This window comes from Eriocheir sinensis, unplaced genomic scaffold (genome assembly GCF_024679095.1).
Source record: "Eriocheir sinensis breed Jianghai 21 unplaced genomic scaffold, ASM2467909v1 Scaffold1, whole genome shotgun sequence".
NCBI classification, from domain to species: domain Eukaryota; kingdom Metazoa; phylum Arthropoda; class Malacostraca; order Decapoda; family Varunidae; genus Eriocheir; species Eriocheir sinensis.
This window is the reverse complement of record NW_026110295.1, coordinates 1,786,886-1,810,389: the sequence shown is the minus strand read 5'-3', so window position 1 is coordinate 1,810,389 and position 23,504 is coordinate 1,786,886. Positions and strand designations below refer to the sequence as shown.

Below are 23,504 nucleotides of genomic sequence, written 5' to 3'. Positions count from 1 at the left end.
AGGACTTGCACAGGGCAGTGTCAGCCGTGTAGTCCAGGACGTGACAGCTGTGTTGAGTGACATAGCTCGACATGAGATAAAAAATGACCTCCACGATACATGCATTGATGGAATCGGCAACAGCTTTTGCAAGAGTTCGGAGTTTCCCTCGGGTTATTGGTGCCATTGATTGTAAGATTCAAAATTACTAGGGACTGACGAATGAGCACATATGATATTGGTCTCAGTAAAAGTACAGGAATAGATTTACAATCTGCCTATCGCTAAATAATATTTATTTGCATAATGTTTATCAACAGGTACTCATATTTCCATTAAGGCACCCCATGAAAATGAGGCTGCCTACGTGAACAGGAAGAGGTACCACTCTTTCAACATCCAAGTTGTGTGTGATGCTGCTGGTATGATCATCAGCTATTGTGTCATTTCCAGGTAAGTGTTCCTTATTGATGATATCATTTATTGTTAGGCATGTTAATAGTTAAATCACAAACATCCCTTACCTGCTACAGCATTTCTAAAGTTTGATTTTTAGCAAGAATAATTGCAGATGAGCTATTTAGGCAATGGAACTTGAGCATTTGAAGATGCTAAGACTCCACCAGTGTTGGGCACACCAAACATGCTACAGCTTTTCTCTTGAGTCTGGTATTTTTTTCCAGTATTAACATGTCCATGTTTTGGAATCCTTTTTTTTATTCTCCCCTTTTTAGCAGGGTCAAATCACGACTCCTTCATCTGGCACCATTGCGACCTATATGAACGCTTTCGCAGGGGTGACTTTGGGGACTACCTGCTCCTTGGTGCGTATCTGGAGGGATGTTGATGTTCTTGACAAATGTTGCATTACATATGTTACATAAATACCTTTTCAGTAATTACTTAGTGTGTTACAGTAGCTTTCTTAAGTAGTTATTTCACATCCTGAAAATGATATCACATGACTGTAATCTTTACAGGCGACAGCGGCTATGCATTAGAGCCATTTTTGATGACTCCAGTCCGCAACCCCACAACAGAACCGGAGGAGCGCTACAATAGGGCCCATACACGGACACGTGTCGTTGTGGAGCAAACCTTTGGAATACTAAAGAGCCGGTTCAGGTGACAAACTTCTTTTCCTTATTCCCAATACCTATGCATTCACATATGCTGGCCATCCATTAGAACCCAGTGAGAATTAGATTACTAACATGTTACAGCAATAAAGTGATTGGAAAGGCAAATTTAAAAAATAAATATTTGGTGTGAAAGTGAGCAGACGTGGGTTTGAATCCCCACGTTACCAACTTGGATTTTTCAGTCACCGCCAAGTGGCCTAAGACTACCCGTATGCCATAGGCGAAGATGTAAAAAAAAAAAGACAAGACGGGAGTGCTTGGAAGATTTGTATTTCAATTGTCTTTGACTCAGTAATTTTGACAACTAACACTATTTACAGGTGCCTTCACAAATCTGGGGGTGCCTTGCAGTATGCTCCCATGAAGTGCCTCAACATCATCACCTCATGTTTACTGCTGCACAACCGCTGTGTCCAGCGGGGTATTCCACTTCCCAGCGGGTACAAATTTATATTTCGGTAAGGTGGAGAGTTAGCTTTCAGACATTCTTTCATATGCTTCCTGTTGGATAAACTTTGTTGAGAACATAGCAACTTTATTTAGTGATAACTTTCAATCATTCAGATTTCTGGCTGCAGCAGTGCAATTGCCATTAATACAGTAGATGTAAAAATGCAACAGTGTATCAGCAGACACATTCAGCAGAGCAAGAGTAATATAGTACTTTGTGAGTACTTTTAAGATCTTATTTCCTCCTTAGCTTGAAGAGGATGAGGAAGAGCAGGATGCTCCTACTGCTGTTCTTGGAGCAGCTGCTGGCCGAGGAGCTGGAAGAGCAGTACGTGAAGCAATATTTGCTAATTTTTTTGGGTGAAATGGTGAGGTGTGTATTTTATCGGTCACTCTTGAGTAAGAGCTCAGTAAGTTTGTCACACATGAGTCCCCTTTTCTGGAATCCATACTGTTTACTTGTTATTAAATTATGCTCTTCTAGAAATCTCGTGTAACGGGCTTGTCGGGGGGCGTTTAAAGGGTGTTGATTAAGACTTCAGCTTCCTTAAGGCGAATTATATTCGTAGCCTTTATGTACAAGAAGCGACGGAGCGAGAGCGACTGTCGTTGTGTGTCAGTCGGACTCTCGTGAAGGAGTCGCGAGTTACAGGTTGGAAAATAATTGTTACAATTGGTCACGTATGTCAAGGTGACCTCCACGCACCATCGGAGTGCGAAGTGTACAAAACTGAGACGGTAAACACTGACGGACGACATTCCTATAAGGTGGCGTGATCTATCTGTCGTGGGGTTTTTCCATTGACAATTGTATGCCTAATTCGTGGTGATATTAAATAATAATAATACATTGATATCCTACTATAACACTGCTCGGTCACCTACCAGTGATCGCGACCTCGCGATATATAAAAATCGAAATAGCAGTCTAGGTACCATGAACATACATAGAGGGAGTTTGTCAAGCAGACTGCCTATGATACAATTATATTAAAACACTGGCTATGTAAGAACAGATGTGGAATTATAATATAAATAGGGAGAGGGAAACCACAACGTGTGTGACATGAAACATAAGAAACCTCTCAAAAGATAAATATAAGGACACATGTATAAGAAACTATCAACTGGCATAGTTACAGACAATGAAACGTTGATCTAGCTCCTAAAAAAAATACAGTAGTGAAACACAGTACAATGTTAAGTATAGGAGCAGCCAGGTTTCTGTCCCCTGACTTGTCTGAGAAAAGGAAAACTACCTTGCCAGTGGCCTCCCGGCATCCAGTCGCCGTGTCTGCACAACCAAATAATCGTGCAGGACAGAGTTTCTCCTAATAAGGTAGCACATGACGACGAGACTGACGAACATCAAAAACATTGGTACAAAAATTCCAGGGTACAGGTAGGGGAGATGCAAATAATCAGGCAGCGTTTCCTCCAGGGTTTCCGCAAACTCTGTTTTGTTCGCGAAAGACAATGAATTAAGGGAATTAGTCACATACGAGATGCTGGAGAAATGAATGTCATCGAGAGACCGTAGAGGAAACACTCGATGGGAAATATTGGCCGTGAAAACCAGACGAATCCGGGACGGGTACGTTGTTATGTTAGTGGAGCGGATATAGCATGCTTCCGCTATGGCATAGTGACCAGTAACCCGTTGATAAGTGGTACCCTCCGGGCAGATGACCGATACATAGAAGGACTGAGGGAAATAAAAATAATGCAGACCCTGAAAGTTCTTATGGAAAACAGGCGTTGGTGTTAGCTGCTTGTAAGGGCACAGGGAAAGAGCGTCAGACGCGTTCACGCGGGTGAGGGCGATCTCGCATACCCCTCCCCGAACTGGAAGGAAGGCAAAGAGCTACGCAGAGCAATAGAATCGCCCGAAGACCGTCTCCTTGCAATACTGCAAGAGTGAGTAGCTACCCGTTGAATACAGAGCGAAATCCTTCGCAATTAGAACAAGAGACGGGGACGTGTCCAGGGCCAACACACTGTCCTTTGCCGAAAAAGGGAACGGGACAATTTCGTGTGCCTCAAACACGTCCGCCGTCTGAAACGGAACATGAATGATTATGGCATCAGGGGTGAGGCTGGACTCAATCAAGGGGTAAAAATATTGACTCATGTCCGGGGTGAATAAAGGCGTCAGGCTATAATTTTGATACCCGATCTGGACAGTCGTTCTCAAATCGTGTAGAGGGAACAAGGCAGGTGTGACTCTACCGTGTGCTGCATCAACCATGTTGCTAAGAACCTGCTGATTAGCCGTTGCGACGGAGGTAATGACGTTTTCCAATACATGCAAGGCCTGATCTAGGAGGAGAAACTGATTCACCTGGTCGATCTGTTTGACAACTATGTTGATAACCTCTACCATCTTATTTGTCTGCTCTAGCAGTACCGCAATGTTAGTATGCAATTGCGCAAGTTTTCTACAATTGGCATTGATCACCCTGCGATTTCGAGCAGCAAAGGAAAGTACATGAGCGTAGTGGTCCCGCAAATCGCGAACGTCCTCGTTGGTAGCCGTACCGAAAAGGAACTTTGAGGCGGACCCCACGATGTTGAGCAACCCCCTCTTTACCCGAGAGTGAACTGAGTGAAAACTATAATCCATGTTTACCTCATCAACTTTTCCCCGTAAGAACAGAATCCTATCCTCCAGTAGTTGAAAAAGAGTCAGAGAGTTGGTACTAGAAGGAGCCTTTGATTCCCTAGTCTTGGTAGCCCGGATAGCGTCTGCCATGCCGAGTAGTTTTTCTGAGACTATCCTGATTGTGTCCGTGGTGTTGGTCAAGGAAGTATATGGATATTTTACGAGGAGCACATCTTCTATGAGGAAGACCTCTCCTATGTGTGCCGTGAGGGCACCAGGCTTCAGGTGGATGGGTGTTGTTGCAAGCAGGGAGCCGAGGGACAACAAGATGATCAGAAAACGCAACATCATGATCTGAAAGTGGTGGGAATGAAGTATTTAAACCCGTGGTCTCAAGTTATAGCTATGGGTGTTGGGATTATCCTGTTGAACATTTGACTCTGAGGGGGAAGTACCAATATCAAGATCCAAAGGTGAGGGAATTACTTTCAGACGATCACTGTGAACTTCTAGACTGACTCCACTATTCGACTCGAGAACCTCGAACCGATTTCCCCTGACATTCCGAACAACTCGGTAAGGACCCACAAATTTAGCCCCCAGTTTCGAACTCCTTTCCGCTTGCTTAATCATGACTGAGTCACCCTCTTTGAAATTCACCGGGACGGCCTGTTTGTGTTGTTTTGACATCATTTCAACCTTCGTAGCTTTTAACGTACACCTAACTTCTGAGTGTATCTTGGAAAATATATGCATCTGCTGTTGTGCGTACCTATCAATGTTGTAGAGAGGTTGCTGTGGGGTTGTTAGGAAGTCGTACGGAAGACGTTTCTCCACCCCATACAAGATGTAGTAGGGAGACTTCCCCGTAGAGTCGTTTACCGACGTATTTATGGAAGCGGCTATATGCGATAGCCAATCCTCCCAATTATCGTGGAGATCGCTCACGATAGGCCTGAGGACCTGTAAGATTTTCCTATTAGCCCTCTCCGCCAACCCATTAGCAGCTGGGTGGTAAGCTGTGATGAAGGATTGCGTGATGTTAAACTGAGCGCATATTTCGCTCAATACTGAGTTCCTAAACTCGGTGCCATTGTCACTCAGAAGAATTCGAGGAGACGAATGTGGACACAACACGTGAGTCACGAGGGCATGGGCCACGCGTGTGGCTGTCTTGTCCTTGAGAGGCGCTAGAACTAGAAACCTAGAGAACTGGTCGACGCACACCAATAAGTAGGGCGAGCCATGTTGGCTCTGGGGAGCTGTAAGTCTATATTAACAACATCCCATGGCGCCTCTGGTACTGGGTATTGCAACATAGGTGCTGGCCCTTTGACGGACCCCTTGTGCTTACCACAAACGACGCAATGTGCGACATGTTTTTCTACATCAACCCGTAATGTGGGCCAGTAGAATTCTCGTCTGGTGACAGATAGCGTCTTGTCTCTTCCTGGGTGACCCGCAATGGGTGTGTTATGGACCAGCTTAAGCGTCACGGGGACGTATATGTCTGGGATGACCAGTTGGTCTATAGGTACCGGTTTGGTTGGCCATGACCTACAAAGGAGGTTGTCCTCTGATAGGAAGAATTGTGAAAAGGGAACTGGCAATTCAGGAAGGTTTGATTCGTCTCCCGACTCGAGGGCATAAATTAACCTCTTCCACACAGGGTGGTCACGCTGAGCAGTGTGTAGCTCAGGTGAAGTGAAGTTGTGGATGACCTCTGGGGTGGTAATCGCGCCTATCGGAACATTCCGAGATAAGGCATCTGCGACCACATTTGTTTTCCCGGTGATGTATTTTATCTCCGGATTGTATGCTTGGATCGTTAAGAACCATCTTGCCAGACGACCGTGTAGGTTTTTTCCCTTGAAAAGATCAGTTATGGCCGCGTGGTCCGTAAACACCACAATTTTGTACCCCATCACAATGTCACGAAAATGCTTCAGAGCCCACACAATGGCAAGAGCCTCTAGGTGGGTAACAGAATAGTTATTTTCCGGAGCTGTAAGTACTCGACTGGCGAACGCTATCACATGCTTTTTGCCTGACATATCTGTTTGCATCAGCGCGGCTCCTACTCCACTAGCCGAAGCGTCGGTACAAAGCTGAAAGGGGTCCTTGAAATCCGGAAAGACAAGGACCGGAGCCCGTGTAAGCGCTTTCTTTAAATCCTCAAAACTCGTTTGTTGAGCTGGGAGCCACTGAAATGGTACGTCTTTCTTTAAAAGATGGGTTAGGGGACTCGCGCGAGCTGCGAAGTCCTTAATGAAAGGCCTGTAATAACCTGCGACACCCAAGAAAGACCGTACCTTGTCCGCAGACGTTGGCTGAGGGAACTCGGCAATAGCCTTTATTTTGTCGTCCACTGTATGGATGCCGAATTCGTCCACGACATGCCCCAAGAACTTGATCCGAGGCTTTAAAAATTCACATTTGGTGATTTTGAGCTTTAATCCGACCTCTTGAAGTCTGTGTAGGACAGCTTTTAGTGTTTCCATGTGTGCATGCACGTCCTTACTTGCTATGATGATGTCGTCTAAATACACATAGACAGAGTTGCCCAGCAAGTCACCAAAAATACTGTTCATTGTCCTTTGGAAAGTCAAGGGCTCCTTTGAGCCCGAACGGCATCCTCGTCCACTCATAGTGGCCATGAGGCGTGCTGAAAGCCGTTATTTCACGTGACTCGGGGGCCATGGGCAGTTGCCAGTAGCCACTGACCAGATCAAGACTCGTAAAGACTTTATTTCCTCTACCGAGACACATCAGAAGATCTCTAAGAACGGGAAGCGGAAAATGATCATCCACGGTCGCGGTGTTCACACGCCGGAAATCAATCACAGGACGATAAGAACCGTCTTTCTTTGGAACCAGGAACAAGGGCGAATTCCACGGGGAATTCGATTCTTTGATGACACCTTGTTCTAACATTTCAGAGATAAGTTGTTGCACCACCTCCCTCTGACTGTGGGGGAGCTTGTACGCATTGATATATACAGGATTTGTATTGGGTTTTAACTTAATGTAGTGTTCAGCACACTGCGTAACTCCAAGCGGCTCGCCTGGTAGAGCAAGCGCCCCCCGATAATGTTCCAGAAGCTGGACTAAGGTTGGCTTAATTTCGGAATAGTGTGCAACTTTTAGGAACGCCTCTAAATGAGCTGTGTCTTGTTCGGGAGAAGCCTGACACGCCGAGGATATGCCTGAAACTTGGGCTGAAGGGTATTCAGCTGGTTCCGGGGCGACATTTCTCCCATACACTAGACACTGGCATAATCGAACACCGTGTTTTAAGGATACAGGGGATCCAGACGTGTTTATTACCAATGCCTCTGCAAAACCTCCCTCCTTGACTGTTGCAAGAGTTACCTCCACCGTCACGCGGTGTACGTGAGGAACTCCGTCGATACACACATCACTGCCCGCCGGAGGGGCGTTAGGCAAACGGATTTTAACAAGTTTTGCAGCACGATCCGGAACTATATGAGGACCTTCTACGACTGCCGTTACTGTCCGCCACAAGTCTGCAATGGTTTCGTGTGGTTTGACCGTAAGAGGGGACACTTGGGCGGTGGCAGCCCCTGAGTCTGTGGTGGGTTGGTCATTTTCCACCTCTGAGGGTGAGATTACAGTTGACAGAGGCGATGGATTGACCATCCCCTGTATGCGTCGGCCTTGATACACGATCGCGTTGCTTACAGGGTTTATGGCGATGTGCAGGTCTTTCATGGCGTTCAATCCTAAGATCCCGTCCACAGGTAAAGCAAACCTGCTAGAGACATAAAAGAAATCTCGAAAGGGACATACTTTTTCATGTAAGCTGACTGTTAGCGGTACTCGCCCAAGGATTCCCAAAGTGGTGCCCGTCACGCCTACCACATTCAGGTCGTTCTCTTGGAGCGGCCAATTTTCCCCACTCGCTTGTCGTGTCAGTGACCTGTAAGCGGAGTCGGATATGACATTGACTGTGGCACCTGTGTCAACCGCTAAGGTGAGTGAAGTGTTGCCCACCTTGCAAGGGAGGGCAATTATGCTTGTCCGTCCCAAGGCGGCAATGACGGAGTCAAGTTGCTCCCAATTAGCATTTTCCTTAAGGGACACTTGGATGTACGCCTCGGGGCTGTCACGAAGTCATGTCTTTTTATTCTGAGAAGAGGAGTGTGGTTTACTGTCCGCTGAGGACTTGTACTTCTGTTCCTCCTTGGCCTTTTGTATTGCAGAACAACTGTCTGAATCATGAAAACAATTCCCGTGGATATGGCAAAAGGCAGCCTTCCGCTGATGGTTTGGCCTAGGGTTCCTGTGTGATGAATGATGCCCGCCCCTGTAACCTCCTGACCTCCTATCTGAGCCCCGTCTTGAATGTGTTGATTCCCTACGTTTCGCGAAACAAGAATGTTCAGAATGTCCTGATTGTTTGCAAAAACTACATGTGAGAGATGCCTTACTTTGTGCTTGCAATGCTGCTGCCGTTGCGAGGGGTTGATGGTGAGGGTGTTCCTGAACTTGGACTTCTAACTCTGAGACGAAGTCAACCAACTTCCCGCTCGGTTTGAAGGCCAAAGGGAGGGCAGAACGGCGGTTCTTCTCTGAAATATGAAATAAGTAAAAAAACAACTCGAAAGCTGTCTTTACCTGGTGCTTTTGCATACAGCCCCCTGGAAGCCAGAGCGCGTCTTCCAAGCTCTTGACACAGTCAACCGCCAGCTGATTTGCCTCAATCATGGCGTCCCAAATCGGCTTTGTTGAGGATTTTTTTTGGAGGGACTCAACCGTGTGTGCCATCTGTCTAACGATGCTTGGTTTACTCCCGCCCCCGAAGATTTTAATGAAATTCCCTTTAAAAACCTCATAGTTTACACCAATGTCCCCCGAAGCGAACGCTGAGGACTGCATCAAATTCAGTGCCCGAGAGCCTGGAAGTAACCGTGACCGATTGAAAGCGATTTTATCATGATCTTCCGTAATGGAGGAATTTACGATGGCAGATTCACACAAATCTAAAAACTGTCGCGCCGAAAAATCGGTCTCGCCTCCCGAGAATTGTCGAATACTGGCGTGAGTTGGAATGACCCGAATCGGGGGCGGGGGGAAGTGGAGTGGGGCCCCAGGAGGAGGAGGGGGAGGTGGATCGACAGGCATTGTGTTCGGCCGAGTGGGGGTTAAGTATTCAGACGATTCTGAAGGTGAAGGGGCGCTATCCCTTGGGAGGGAAGAGTACGTAGCCTCCGATCGCAAATTCACCACATTTAAATCACCGGAGTTTGCACCTTGCTCCAATTCCTCCTCACTTGAAGGACGAGCCAACTGTTTAAAGGTGTCGCCGAGTTTAGCGAGAGTGTCTTTGTTCATACTATGGTGTAAACCATTCACAAAATAGGAGCATATGTTGATAGCTGTAAATATGAACCAATAAACGGAACGTGTAGGAATGAATAGTTTGCATTGAAACCCTAAAAAGGCAAGAAAGAATGGCTAGCAAGGTGCCTGTATAGACGTAATAGAAGTTAAGGTTATAATGGAATGCCCTAATGATATGGGTATAATGAAAGAATAACTATATAAACAAAGTGGTATGTTAAGTGAGTATACCATTGAAGCTCACGTTTTCCCTCGAGCGGTGAAAAGAAAACGGAGGCAGGGCACACTGATGAAGATTAACTTTGATAAGGGAACTCACACTATACTCAATAGACTCGCTAGCAAACTATAAGAAAGAATCAATATCGTATAGGAATGAACGTTACTCTCACAATTATGACTGAAGAACAGTGTTAGGAACACAGAAATAAAAAAAAATCGTGCCCCTGCACGAACAATAATGAAAATAAGCCGAGTCGGCAGATTAGGACAAGAAGGGAATATCCACAAATACCAAGATTAGTCAGCTGATGTAGTGGAGAGGGCGAGGGCTTGTGATGCCCTGGGTGACGTGCAGTCGTTGTAGGCGCGTCAGGAAACCTCGGCCGCGGCCACAGCGGCGGTGAGAGGTGAGGGATGGGCTGACATCGGAGGACTCGCAATGGAGGTTGAAAAACTGCTGACCCAGCAAAATGAGCGGCCGCGGTGCGCGACTGGGAGCTGGTACACTGCCGCCAGACGTATGATGGCCGCGTCGTCCTTGTTATAGTAAGAGATGGGCGGCGGTGGCAGACAAGACGACTTGGGTGTGTAACCTCTTGAGAAGACGCCTTGCAAGAAACGGTAGTGGGAACAGCTTGCAGTCACCGGGAGATGTCCGCGGGTATCCTTGCTGACTGTTTGCCGGAAGAGGTTTGGGCCGATGCTCCCGGCAGCGGCGGTGGTGCCGCCAGCTGTGGAGCGAGGGCATGCGGGTGTCCCAAGGTCAGCGGGGCGTGCCTCCTCGTTGCAGGTGTGAATACCTCTGCCGTATCGTGGAGTGGCTTGCTGGTACGTAGCAGTGCAGGCTTGAAGCGGGGGAGCGGCTTGTAGATTGTGGCCCTCGCTATCGGCTGCGTAGGCCTGTGGGTGTGCTCGGGGCTTGTAGGCTTGACGCCTGTAGAGTTGCTTGAAGCTGGTGTGCTCGAGGCTTGTAGGCTGTAGAGCCTGTAGGCTTGTAGCTGGTGTGCTCGAGGCTTGTAGGCTGGACGCCTGTAGAGTTGCTTATAGCTGGTGTGCTCGAGGCTTGTAGATGGCGCCTTGTGAGTTGCACGTAGGTGGCGACTTGTGAGATGCTTGTAGCTGGCGCCGTGTGAGTTGCACGTAGGTGGCGACTTGTGAGATGCTTGTAGCTGGCGCCATGTGAGTTGCACGTAGGTGGCGACTTGGGAGATGCTTGTAGCTGGCGCCTTGTGAGTTGCACGTAGGTGGCGACTTGTGAGATGCTTGTAGCTGGCGCCTTGTGAGTTGCACGTAGGTGGCGACTTGTGAGATGCTTGTAGCTGGCGCCTTGTGAGTTGCACGTAGGTGGCGACTTGTGAGATGCTTGTAGCTGGCGCCTTGTGAGTTGCACGTAGGTGGCGACTTGTGAGATGCTTGTAGCTGGCGCCTTGTGAGTTGCACGTAGGTGGCGACTTGTGAGATGCTTGTAGCTGGCGCCTTGTGAGTTGCACGTAGGTGGCGACCTGTGAGATGCTTGTAGCTGGCGCCTTGTGAGTTGCACGTAGGTGGCGACTTGTGAGATGCTTGTAGCTGGCGCCTTGTGCGTTGCCGCGGACGGCAGGTGCGGTGCCGCGGACGGCAGGTGCGTTGACTCCTTCTTCCCTTGTACGCCTGTCCCCGGAGTTTGGCGGTGAGTTCTCGTGTCATGGAGTAGAACGAGGTAGCGAAGGCACAGGCGCGGGGTGACCGCTGCCAACCAAATGTAACGGGCTTGTCGGGGGGCGTTTAAAGGGTGTTGATTAAGACTTCAGCTTCCTTAAGGCGAATTATATTCGTAGCCTTTATGTACAAGAAGCGACGGAGCGAGAGCGACTGTCGTTGTGTGTCAGTCGGACTCTCGTGAAGGAGTCGCGAGTTACAGGTTGGAAAATAATTGTTACAATTGGTCACGTATGTCAAGGTGACCTCCACGCACCATCGGAGTGCGAAGTGTACAAAACTGAGACGGTAAACACTGACGGACGACATTCCTATAAGGTGGCGTGATCTATCTGTCGTGGGGTTTTTCCATTGACAATTGTATGCCTAATTCGTGGTGATATTAAATAATAATAATACATTGATATCCTACTATAACACTCGTCTATTGTTTCTTTATCTTTTTTTCACATATTTTACATAGTACACTGGTCAATTACACGGGTCTGTAGTTCAGGGGTTCTTCCTTTCTTCCACTTTTGTATATAGGGACCACTTCGGCCCTCCGCCACTCCTTAGGCACTGTACCAGTATTTATCGGTATGTTGGTGTGTGTGTGTGTGTGAGAGAGAGAGAGAGAGAGAGAGAGAGAGAGAGAGAGAGAGAGAGAGAGATGAATGTATTAAAATATTTGCAAGTATTTTCTCTTTTGAGACCTTACTCAAAGTAAGTTAAACATGTGACAATGTTCTGTATTTTAGACTAATTAAAATGTACATAGTGTACAACAAGTCTCTGTGATTATCCCTTGTGTGCTTGTATTTCGGGCCCTGTGAGCATGTTAATGCAGTTTGACACGCAAACCAATATTCAAGGATTAAGAATATTTTAAGTTACGGCAAAAATATATTGAGCAATCCTCACATGTATAAAAAATATTGAATGACAAAAACTATTACACTTAAACCAATAATAATAAACTTATTGTAATATTATAAAAAAAAAAATAATTAGAAACTAAGGAACTATAAATGAGATCAAAATACATACTGCAGACTGGGGATATCCAGCAGGAAAGGAATGTCAGTCCCATGAGGTTTAGTTTAACCCGGTAGCAGCGGGGATCATGTTTCTTAATGGTACTTCTAAGCAAGAAAAAAAATTGAGAAAAAAACCATCACTCACACAAACCATTTCATAATATATATCGAAGCATTTGTGATCAGTTTATGTAGCATCTATTTTGGGGGGTTTAAATCATGGCACACATTTGGCCCGTCGCTGCTACTGGGTTAATCATACCTTTTTAGGCACACTGTTTGTGAATTGCATATGTAAGGTTGTTTTTAGTAAAAAAAATGTTACCTGAATTACACGGTAGGAAACTATATCATTCAAGATGCAAAATATGTTTTTGATATTTTTTATCTCTTTATGCATCATGATGTTCCACTAGAAATGGCCAGGAAAGAACCGTCCTACACTGAAGATGATGATACCTGTGGTCCGGCATCTGTAAATGAATTTAAAAAAATATAAAATATAACACAACTTAGCAAAAATTAAAGTTCAGTGTATGATGGTTCTCTCTGAATTTTTTTTATAGTGGCATATCATAATGCACTAAGAAAAAAAATATGGAATGATTCCTGTCGTGCTGGATATCCCCCCTCTGTGGTATGCATTGGCTTGACAAACACCATCAAAGATCTTAAAGTTAATAATGAAAATGATTATATAAACTATTCTTATATAGAAATATTCATATCTTAATTTATGAAAATAATAACTTAAAAAAAAAACTACTTTCTTGAACTGATAGCCCCCGTTATGGCCATCAGTGCCTCGCCTAATTCCCAAAGACTTTGGCCAATATCCTGTACATGGTTGCCTAAATTCCCCATTTCAGTAAAACCTCGGGCGATATCCCGTAGATGGTTTCCATTCGTCCGTTGCTCCTCCACCAGGTCCTTCAGCAGACCTCGAATTTCCTTTTGGGTAGGAAGGAACTCAGGAACCAGTTGTAACTCGTGACCTGATGAATATGCAATTCATGAGGATACATCTGCTATTTGACGAGCATGTTCTGATGAATAGTAATGCCATTTAGTATTCCAGCAGAAGCAATGATAAATTTTGAGTTGCCAACACTGCATACAAGTCAGTGTCACAGTGTGCACTGTGGAGCGGCCGGCGGCGGGTGTGAGTCGTGTGGTAGGTGACCGTCTGCTCTTCCTTGCTGTATTTTGAAATGCTTTTCTGTGCAATGTAAGTTTGCTGAAGTTCTTTGGTATCTTTTGCTGTACTGTGGTAGTTAGTTATAATAAGTGCATAATATTAGCTGTAACTGGTGAAATAACTCATTCATAACCCGGTAGCCTAGCTACGTACTTTACTTTGTTTTCTCGTGACTTTTTTTTTTTTTTTTTACTTAAATTCTCTCATTTTTTTCCTAATATTGTAATATTGTATGTGCCAATGGCATATTCGTTGTCATAATATTTATTAATATAGTAGCCTACTGCATAGTGTAAGTGCATAATGTTTTTTTTAGTTTCCAGAATGTGTCCGTAGTCATATGAGTAGGCATAGCCTACTGCATAGTGTAAATGCATAATGTTATTTATAGAGTATACCTTATTGTTCCCAAGCAGCCCGAAGACTCCGACAATTCAGTTAAGGACCCTGAAGAGGTTTTCCAAACTTTTATCACCACTGGGATTTGATGAGGGCCACTCGGAAAGGTAAGAAGCATTCTCCATTGGTGGTTCATCTACCCACATGAAAAATAACTTAAATACGTAGTGCTTGACTAATTTCGGTGCCTAACATCAGCAAGAAGTGTAGCAAACAAAGAAAATAAGTGCTATTCTGATTATAAGTGCCTGCTGGTCGAGGCATCGTGACGTGTGACACGAATTATTTTGTTAATGTGCCTTTCCGTCGATTCACCCCATCGTGTGATCCGAGTTATTACTTATATTTACATGTTCGTGGAGGAGGAAACAATACTTGTGACAACATTAAAACAAAAAGTAAAGTGGGGAGCATGCGCATTTGCTGCGCGTGGCTGCAGGCGCTCATCTCCCTTTGAGCCTGTGGTGGGAATAAACCCTTTACCCAGGGACAGAAGGCCGGTCTGAGTTCCGGGCTGCCTAAGTTTACCTTCTCGGGAAGCTGGGGAACAACCCCTGACTGATACCCGGTACCCATGCACTGCTGGGTGGACAGGGACGAGGGGTAAAGAGTCTGCCCATCTGACTCTGCTCCACCCGGGGATGATACATTCACATGGTCCGGTCTGTGGACATTGGTTTCAGCTTAACGGTGATTGAGCGTCTAAATTTAACCAATTACTGTCTTGGGCATCGAAATGCCGGGTGGGACGGTCACCGAGACAAAAGTGAATAGTAGGAAAGCGAGCTTCTGAAATATTCCAAGATTAACTATGACTCATTGGGTAGCCGCATAAGGCGTGTCTCGCCTCGTGCAGGGTCTGAACTGGAGCACGCAGCGCTACCACGTGCCTTCGGGTGCGGTGGGGTTGTAGGGTACTAATGTACAAGTTACTCAGAATACTCTCAAACTTCCCGTGTATTGACGCTGGGGAAGAGCCTACACCTTACCAAAATGAAACCTTGGTGTGCTTCTTACACAACGGCCAGAAAATTGACCGGGGAATTGAGTGAGAATATTACTAGTGAAATGCAATGAAAGATGATTGAATAAACTCGCTGATGAGGTGCAGCGAAGAAAGATGTACCGGCCAAAGAGGTATATGGGCGAAAAGGCTGTGGTGCTCATTAACCAGCGACAATATACACTCGCTGTTCGACTGTATCATAGTTCGTCAGCATCCTCCAGCGGGCTAAGACTTGGCATCGCTCACTTCCTTCGATTTGATGCTGACACCCTCGTCTTGCCCGCACAACCCCTCTCTTTCATGAGTAGCTTCACGGCATTAGATGCGGCTCCTCGTGGCGGCTCACGTTTTAACTGTGTTTCCCAATGCGATCAGCCTTCAATGCAGCGACCCCTCTCTCTTAAGGTGATGGTTACTCTACTCTCCGTGCGAAAACGCATCCTGATGGTGACGCCGCACGCAATGTCGTCGGTCCGATCCCCGCGAAGGTGGCGGATGGGGGAATCCTCTTTGAGGGTACACATACGTGTCGCGGACCAACTTGGCCTATATGAGAAGGAAAACTCACATTCCAAACCCCCTACTATATGTAGGTGTCTTTAAATATATGTGTTATATGCAAACTACAATTGTATATCTATTACAGGTAGATACCAAATAAAACAAGTACAATGACAGATAAGCAGAGCCAGAGCAGAGAGTCTGATATAGACGACTCAGACCGTGATGAACACTTCGATGTGCGAAAGTATCATCAAGCTACAAAGCGAACAAAATAATGCCTGTCCTTTTCAGAGGAAGAGGCAATCCTATCGAAGAACCCAAAATAACTCTGGGAACAAATGGAACGTAGAAACAAGAGCCAAATTGAAGATCAGAGGCCAGGTATGTATATGTATATAAGTATATGTATGTTATATATCTTATGCATGAGGATTATAACTCTTGCGTTCTACTTTTGTATGATCGCTTGAATGATTGATCATTCATTTCAGGCTGTAGTCAATGGACTGACGGTAGTGCACAGCCCACACCAGCAGAGCAAAACCCTGCAGGTACGAGTTGTTTTCTGCAAGGAAATTATTTGGCAAATGTGACTGTGTTCGAACAATGTGTTGGTACATGACTAGCTTTTACAAACAGGTTATCCCCCAAGTGCCTCATCAGAGGATGAGACAGGGGGTGACATGTCTGTGCCAAGGCCAAGGTTAACCGAGGATGAAATGGAGCTACTTGCCTGCCAAACCCAAGGCATGGGCACCTCGGAAATCCTTGAGAAGGGTGTCTTGAATCCTGCAAAACGCAGACGGATCAAGAAGACGTTTGAAGAGCATGGGACTGTCCCAACTCTGAAACAGGTGGAAAGTCATTTTCCATCTCAACTCGCCTACCATGAAGGGGAAATAAAAAAAGTTACAAGAGATGGAAGAATCATGGAAGACGTTGGCAGAAGAATTTTGGCTGGGTCTGAAGGATAAGCAGGCTGCCAGACTTCAGGCACACCTCGGGGAGCACCGGCCACGTCCAAGGAAAAGGGGTGCTGTGAGCAGGGTGTAGTAAGTAAAATCATGTAAAACTGAAACTGATTTTTGCACAACACCAATGCTAACTGTCCAGTTCAAAATGTAATACTCATTGGTAGTTCTATTACAGGCGGTTATGCCCACTGGCGGGATGTGGTGGAAGGCGCATTAACATCAGGCGACACCTCAGTCAGTGCCATAAGCATCTTAACACAAGTGATATTGATACGTTGATTGAATAATATTCTTCATTGCAGAAAGTAGTGCGATCAAAGATGCCGAAAAAAGCCTCCAGTTAAAGACAGCTCCAGCAAACAAAAGATCAGTAAAAATTATCCTTCCAGACAGTGCTATGTCTGCGATAAACAAGTAAAAAGACTTGACATTCACGTTGAGAAGAAACACTCCGTGAAGCGGCGAACAAATACGTTCAGGGGTATCATGCGCCAATCTCTGGTGCTATAGCAGGGCACTGATGAAATTGAAACTGTGGAGGTGGCATCTAGGAAATTAACCATTTTCCTAACAGATGGAATAAAATAATTCCTGAACCATTTTGAGGGGTATTTGAGGATCTGCGCTCCGCACGCTGACTCAACCAAAAGAGCGCAAAGGCGAATGGTGAATAATGTTCTCACCCACATAGTTTAGAACGAGATTCTGACGACCATGAGTGACTGCCATCTGTAAGCTACTGTTGAAAATAGATGATACTGAACCTCTTGGATTCTTGCCCAGCAAAAAAAGAGATGTTCAGTGTGGGTTACAAAAGAAAAATTGTAGATGCATACAAACGAGCTGTTGCATGCTTGGAATGGTCGGATGATGACTTGTATCATGTAGAGAAGGATGAGGCACGTGTAACAGACAAACGCCTCCTCATTACAACAAGTATGCAATTATACATGCCATGTGCTATATAACTAATATAACGATCTCTTCTCAATACTTTGCGTTATTTATACAATTGTTTCCGCAGTGAAATACCAAAAGGAGGGGGTCATTGGGAAGGGCCAAGCCCGACGTAAGAAAGAATTATAGAACGTCACATTGGAAGTAATCGATAAAATCCTAAAATCCGATTACATCAAGAACACCTCTGGCAATGCTAAGAAGTGCTTGACTAACCCAGAAGTGACACCTTTGGCCCTGAGCGACTTTACCAAGCTCAGAGACGTCCACATCCTTACATTGATGATACAGTTGTTGGTGGTAGCGAGTGTTCTCAAATGCTAATAGGTTCCCGGATAGAGAAACTCAATATCCGTCAGGGTGACTTTATTGGATAAAAATCACAAAGGTCATGGGCACAAACAAAACATAAAGAAAAGGTGTTTGTGTGGGTATGCGTGTGTGTGAATGTTGTGAAGTGTGGGTGACATTTAAGTGTTGGTGTATGTGTGGAACAATGTGTAAAAGGAATGTATAGCAGGACGAGGACAGACAGTAGAAGATAAACGAAGACAAGGAAAGTTAACAATGAAGACGCGACAAGACAGACTGGCAGACACATAGTGACAATGGACATTACATGTTGGGTCCGCTCTGCAGCGCCCATTTTCTTAATTGTCACTGAGGGGAAGGAGCACGCAGTTGAGCGGTGACTGCTACACAATCAGTAAGAAGACCCATGGAGTTTGCTGAGTTCACACTGGGGGAATATCTCGATATGGAGGAGAGGAGGACAAAAGGGTCTGAGCCTGAAAACTACTACGTGATTCGAGTTGCGAGGCATAAAACAGCTCAGCAAGGTAATTATGGTTTACTTCTATGGCATATATTACCCAATGATCTTTTAAGATTGACGAAAAAATGTATCCCTATGTATGAGTAATGGGTTATTTTCTTTGCAGGACCCTCGCTCCTCTATCTGGAGGAATCTGGCAGGAAGGTGTCAGATGCATACATGTTGTTCTACCGGTCGGTGGCAACGTCCTGCATTGCCCCAAGCTGCCTAGTGTTTCCAAATAGGTTTCAAATAACGGAGGCCAAATGTTGCTCAAAAATAACATTTCCCAATCTGAGCAGGTTTGTGAATAGGACGGCGATTGCGTCCACATCCCATTACAAGACTACTTCAAGGATACTTCGCCGCTCCCAGATATCAGCTCTCTGGGAAAAATGTGATGACCCAGCCTGGAAGCAGAAGGTCGCTGAGCACTAGGTATTATGACTATTCCAGTAAAGTGGAGCCAGGGAAGTTAGTAGTGGCCACATTGAGGCAGATGAGGGATGGCTACACAAATGACGATGCACACACCCTCCCCGAGGGCGTTCCCGGTGTGCAGCATAAGAACACGGCTGAGGTTTACCCTACCCGCCAGGGCCCGTATCCTCGACAACTATTAATACTAAACTTGGTATTAACTTTCGACTTTGGTATTAACTTCACACTCAAAGTGTATCCTCAACAACTATTAGCCTAATACCTACTCTTAACTTTGGTATTAACTTGAGAGTGCTGGCGAGGACTTCTAAACACTTAATAGTAAAGTTAATAGTGAAACCCAGACCCAGACCCATATCAACATGGCCGCCGGACCAGCCCGCCTCCGCACTTTTAGAGCTCGGAAGGACGCTTTGGAAATGTACAACGATGCTGAACTTGTCAAGCGGTACAGATTAGACCGTGCTGGAATTGAATACGTGACTGGTTTGGTGAGAAGAGAGCTTCAAGATCCAATTCAAAGGGAGCATTCCCTCACCCCGGAGTTGAAAGTAATTTTGACTCTACGATACTTGGCTACGAGAAAAATGCAGCAGTGTTCGAGTGATGAGTTTGGGGTGAGCCAGAGTAGTGTCAGCAGGGCGATTGCGGAAACTCTGACCGCCCTCAGTGAGCCGCAGCTTGTCAGGGGGTTTATCAAGTTTCCCCTCGACAGGGCGGAGATTCGCGCAAAGCAGGCAGAGTTCTACCAAATTGCACATTTCCCCGGTGTTGTGGGAGTGACAGACTGCACACATGTGAAAATAACAGCACCGAAGGAAAATGAAGTAGATTATGTGAACAGAAAAAACTTCCATAGCATGAACATACAGTTAGTGTTTGATGCAAACTATAAAATAATAAACCTTGTATCAAAGTAGCCAGGATCAGTGCTTGATACAAGGATCCTGAATGAAAGTGGGCTGAAGCTGCTGTTTGAGAACAACCATGTGCAAGCAAACTGCTATCTGCTTGGTGACAGCGGGTATGGTTGCAAGCGGTGGCTGCTGACCCCATTTCTAAGACCTCAGCTAGAACATGAGAGAAACTACAACAGGTAAAAACACTACAGTAATTTTTGAGTTAAGGTCTGCACCTAAACCACTTACATAATTATAGTATATACATATAATATTAATAGGTAGAATATTATTTATGATTTTTTTTTCACCAGCACCGGCTGCAAACTGCGAGTGTTACTATATATCAATAAGTATTAATCATATTTTCATTCAGCCACTTTCCTTGATACAGATACCACTAGAATTTAACCAAACGTAATACTAACCTAACCGAACGTAATAGTAACCTAACTGAACGTAATACTAGCTTAACCGAACTTAATAGCAACCCAACTGAACTAAATGGTAACCTAACCGAGCATAATAGTAAATGAACCGGATCCGTAAAATGATGCGCCTAGCCAGTGGTATCCGAAACTATTTCCTATTTTCAACAATAGAAGAATAGTCCTTGAATTTGATTTAAAAAAGCATTTCCATGATTGTTGAAGGTTTGTAGAGAAGATGTATGAAGAGTTTGAGTTATTTGTTTTGGGAAAATGTGAATTTTATCATTTTACATATAGTTACACACAGTTTATAGCATGCGCCTGTTGAAATAAACATTAAAAATAGTATTCTATTGAATCATTGCATATGTATTACTATTTTGTTACTGATTCAGTTGCAGACCTAAACTTAATAATAAATCATTGCATGTACTAATTTAATGCTAGTATTGAATAAGTCAATCCAAACATGTAATCGAGTTAGAATAAACGAAAGATCAAGGCGACCACATCTACATGGTTAGGTCAGATTAGGTTAGGTTGCATGACTTACGTGTGAAGTAAAACGGCGTACGTTAAATATTTATGCAAAAATGAGTTCCAAAAAATAAAAGAATTATATTGGTATAAGTGGGGGGAAAACATATCAGTCGTCCCCCGCCAATTCTCAGCTACAGCTATTATACTTAAAGTTGGAAGCTAGTGAGTTTGTGGTCAGTCTGTCTTTTAGCCAAAATCATGTGGTGAAGACTGTGAAGTCTATCTCATGAAGTAATTCCCTGTTGTATGATTTTGTACTTTGAGTTTTATGTAAAAGCTGTGTATTTATTTTACTTGAGCAGTGCTTACATAATCACAAATGGTTTAAATGGAATTTGGAGGCCTTCTCGTAGGAAAATGTTCTTGTATTTCTTTGCCCCCCAAAATTAATTATATATCTATTTCTTCTTCCAGTCATTGCTTCACAAATGGAATAATTGAAATTTTAAGAGCTTCCTTTGGTAACCATGGTCATGTACTTAAAAAGAATGTAATTATTAATGTAATAACTTGCTTTTACTAAGGTTTTACGTATTCACAAATGAAAATAATCTTGTACTTCTTTGAAAGTTTTAGTTTATTTGTTACTTGGTTTATGATTACTATATTCTGGGTGGAAAGTTGTAGTTTTATTTGTTACTTGGTTTATGATTACTATATTCTGGGTGGAAAGTTGTAGTTTTATTTGTTACTTGGTTTATGATTACTATATTCTGGGTGGAAAGTTGTAGTTTATTTGTTACTTGGTTGTTGGAAAGGTGTACTTTTATTTGTTACTTGTTTTCTGATACAAAGTTCCAGGGTGGAAAAAACAACTTTATTGTGAATTCAGTGTAATTTTTTTATGGAGAATTGTGTTTACTGAGTGAATTGGTGACCAATCTGTTACTATTTGTGTCTTGCTTGAAGATATTCATCATTGGGTTCAAAGCTATGGTATTAACGTTCAATAGTTTATAACAAAATAGTAATTGTCAACCTATTTATTTTCATGAGATCATGATATGACCACTGTAAAACAGGCTTTTTTAAATTAGCTATATTACAAATTCAGTATATAATTACTCTTATATTCAATAAAGTAGAGGAATCCAGTTTTCAGCATCTTTTATAACTAAGCCAACATACTATGAAGTATGTGATGTAAAGAGTAGTACTCTCATAAGATTGTGATTTGATTATTAACTCTGCCAGTGACCAATGACTCCAGAGTGACCTAAGATTACTCAGTGCTACTATCTAGGTACTCCAACTGTGATTGTGAGTGTATCAGAGAACACTGCCTAATGGTGCAATAAGCTAGTATATATATATATATATATAGAGAGAGAGAGAGAGAGAGAGAGAGAGAGAGAGAGAGAGAGAGAGAGAGAGAGAGAGAGAGAGAGAGAGATAAAACTGTCTGCCCTAATTTTCCCCCCCACTTTTGAAGACCAAAGGACGCCCCAGCACCCCAACTGGGTACCGGTGCAAATCTCCTCGTTAAACACTGAGAAATTAAATGAGGAAACTCTGAAAAATCTGAATTAAAGAGTGTTGACTGTGGGTATTGAACTAGGGACCTTCGACATACAAAACCACATGTCTCTGTCAGTCGAGCCAATAAGGCGACGCCCAATCTCAATTGAACCCACTCACAATTGCACACAAAAAACTGTATTTTTGTTTCCATTGGCCGGCCATTTTTGGTAGTAGAAAAAAAAAGTTAAGAGCACGAGCACTAGTGGAACAATAATAATCCCTACAACTTAATGCACTATATGCTTCATCATTATTCATTAGATACCCATTTCACACAGGGCACACAGAGCTACACGCGATTTGGTTGAACGTGGAATTGGGCAGCTGAAGAGAAGATTCCACGTTCTTCATAGTGAGGTTCGTCTCAGCCCAGAGAAAACCTGCCAAGTTGTAACTTGTTGTGCTGTACTACACAATATTTGCAAGGCAAGAAACATCCAGGCACCAGAAGAGGAGGAAGAGGAGGAGGAAGAGGAGGGTGATCATGATGGCAGTGATGATGGCAGTGATAGTGACCACAATGATGGTGAATTTCAATTAGATGACAACCGTGACATGCCAGAGCAGGGTCTAGCATACAGACAGGTTATAGCCAGACAACATTTTTGAGTGAAATATCAACATGTAATGTCACTTTGAAACATTTAGATTTAATGAAGTTGGAGGGCGGAGGAAAATTTGCCCAGTGTAATAACCTCCCAGGAGACAGGTTTAAGTTCACACACACACACACACACACACACACACACACACACACACACACACGCAGAAATTAAGCCAAAGGAAGGAGGAAAAACAGAAACAGGTAACAAAATGAAGAAGAGGAAATTAGAAAAAGAGTAAAGATACTGGCTAACTCTGTGCATAAGGGATGTGGAAGGAATTGTTTTTTGCAGTCAGCTTATATTCTTAACAAGTTTCATTATCTTTGTAAGATACTCTTGTTTCTTTTCATATTCTAGCTCCATTTTGTAAACATTAATTTTTACTAACAGTAATCTGGCCTATAGTCCAACCAAATTGTCGAGTCCGTTTGGGCGTAGGCTCCCGCGGGTCCATTTCTCCCTTCTGCTCTGCCGCTCAGTCCCAACACCTATTTTTTCCTATCATATGTTACCTTTACCTTACATATGAGAGGAAGAGATAGGTGTTGGGACTGTGTGGCAGAGCAGAGGGGAGAAATAGACCCGCGGGAGCCTTCGCCAAAACAGACTCGACAATTTGGTTGGACTATAGTTGACCTCAAGGTTGCCAAATTAACGTACCGGTTTCTGGCCCATAACTGTTGCCAAGAAATACCAATAATTAACCATTTAAACGATAACCATATATGAAGGCAGTTAT

At 44.2% G+C, this 23,504-nt stretch overlaps 1 protein-coding gene and 1 long non-coding RNA gene across 2 annotated transcripts in view; one reads left to right on the top strand and one right to left on the bottom strand.

The window, feature by feature from the left end:
- Positions 1–107: 107 nt before the first annotated feature.
- On the top strand, positions 108–1,556 carry LOC126988843 (uncharacterized). The gene is made up of 3 exons (XR_007742577.1): positions 108–171; positions 300–1,104; positions 1,442–1,556. It is a non-coding gene; the product is annotated as an uncharacterized LOC126988843 (long non-coding RNA).
- Positions 1,557–1,806: 250 nt separating this feature from the next.
- Positions 1,807–23,504, bottom strand: part of LOC126988851 (uncharacterized) — a 31,162-nt gene continuing 9,464 nt past the window's right edge. Inside the window, exons 2-4 of the mRNA XM_050847261.1 lie at positions 11,312–11,435; positions 10,582–11,261; positions 1,807–1,888 (exon numbers count right to left, since the gene is read on the bottom strand). Coding sequence (XP_050703218.1) covers positions 1,807–1,888; positions 10,582–11,261; positions 11,312–11,435 — 886 coding nt within the window. The remainder of the gene's footprint in view (positions 1,889–10,581; positions 11,262–11,311; positions 11,436–23,504) is intronic.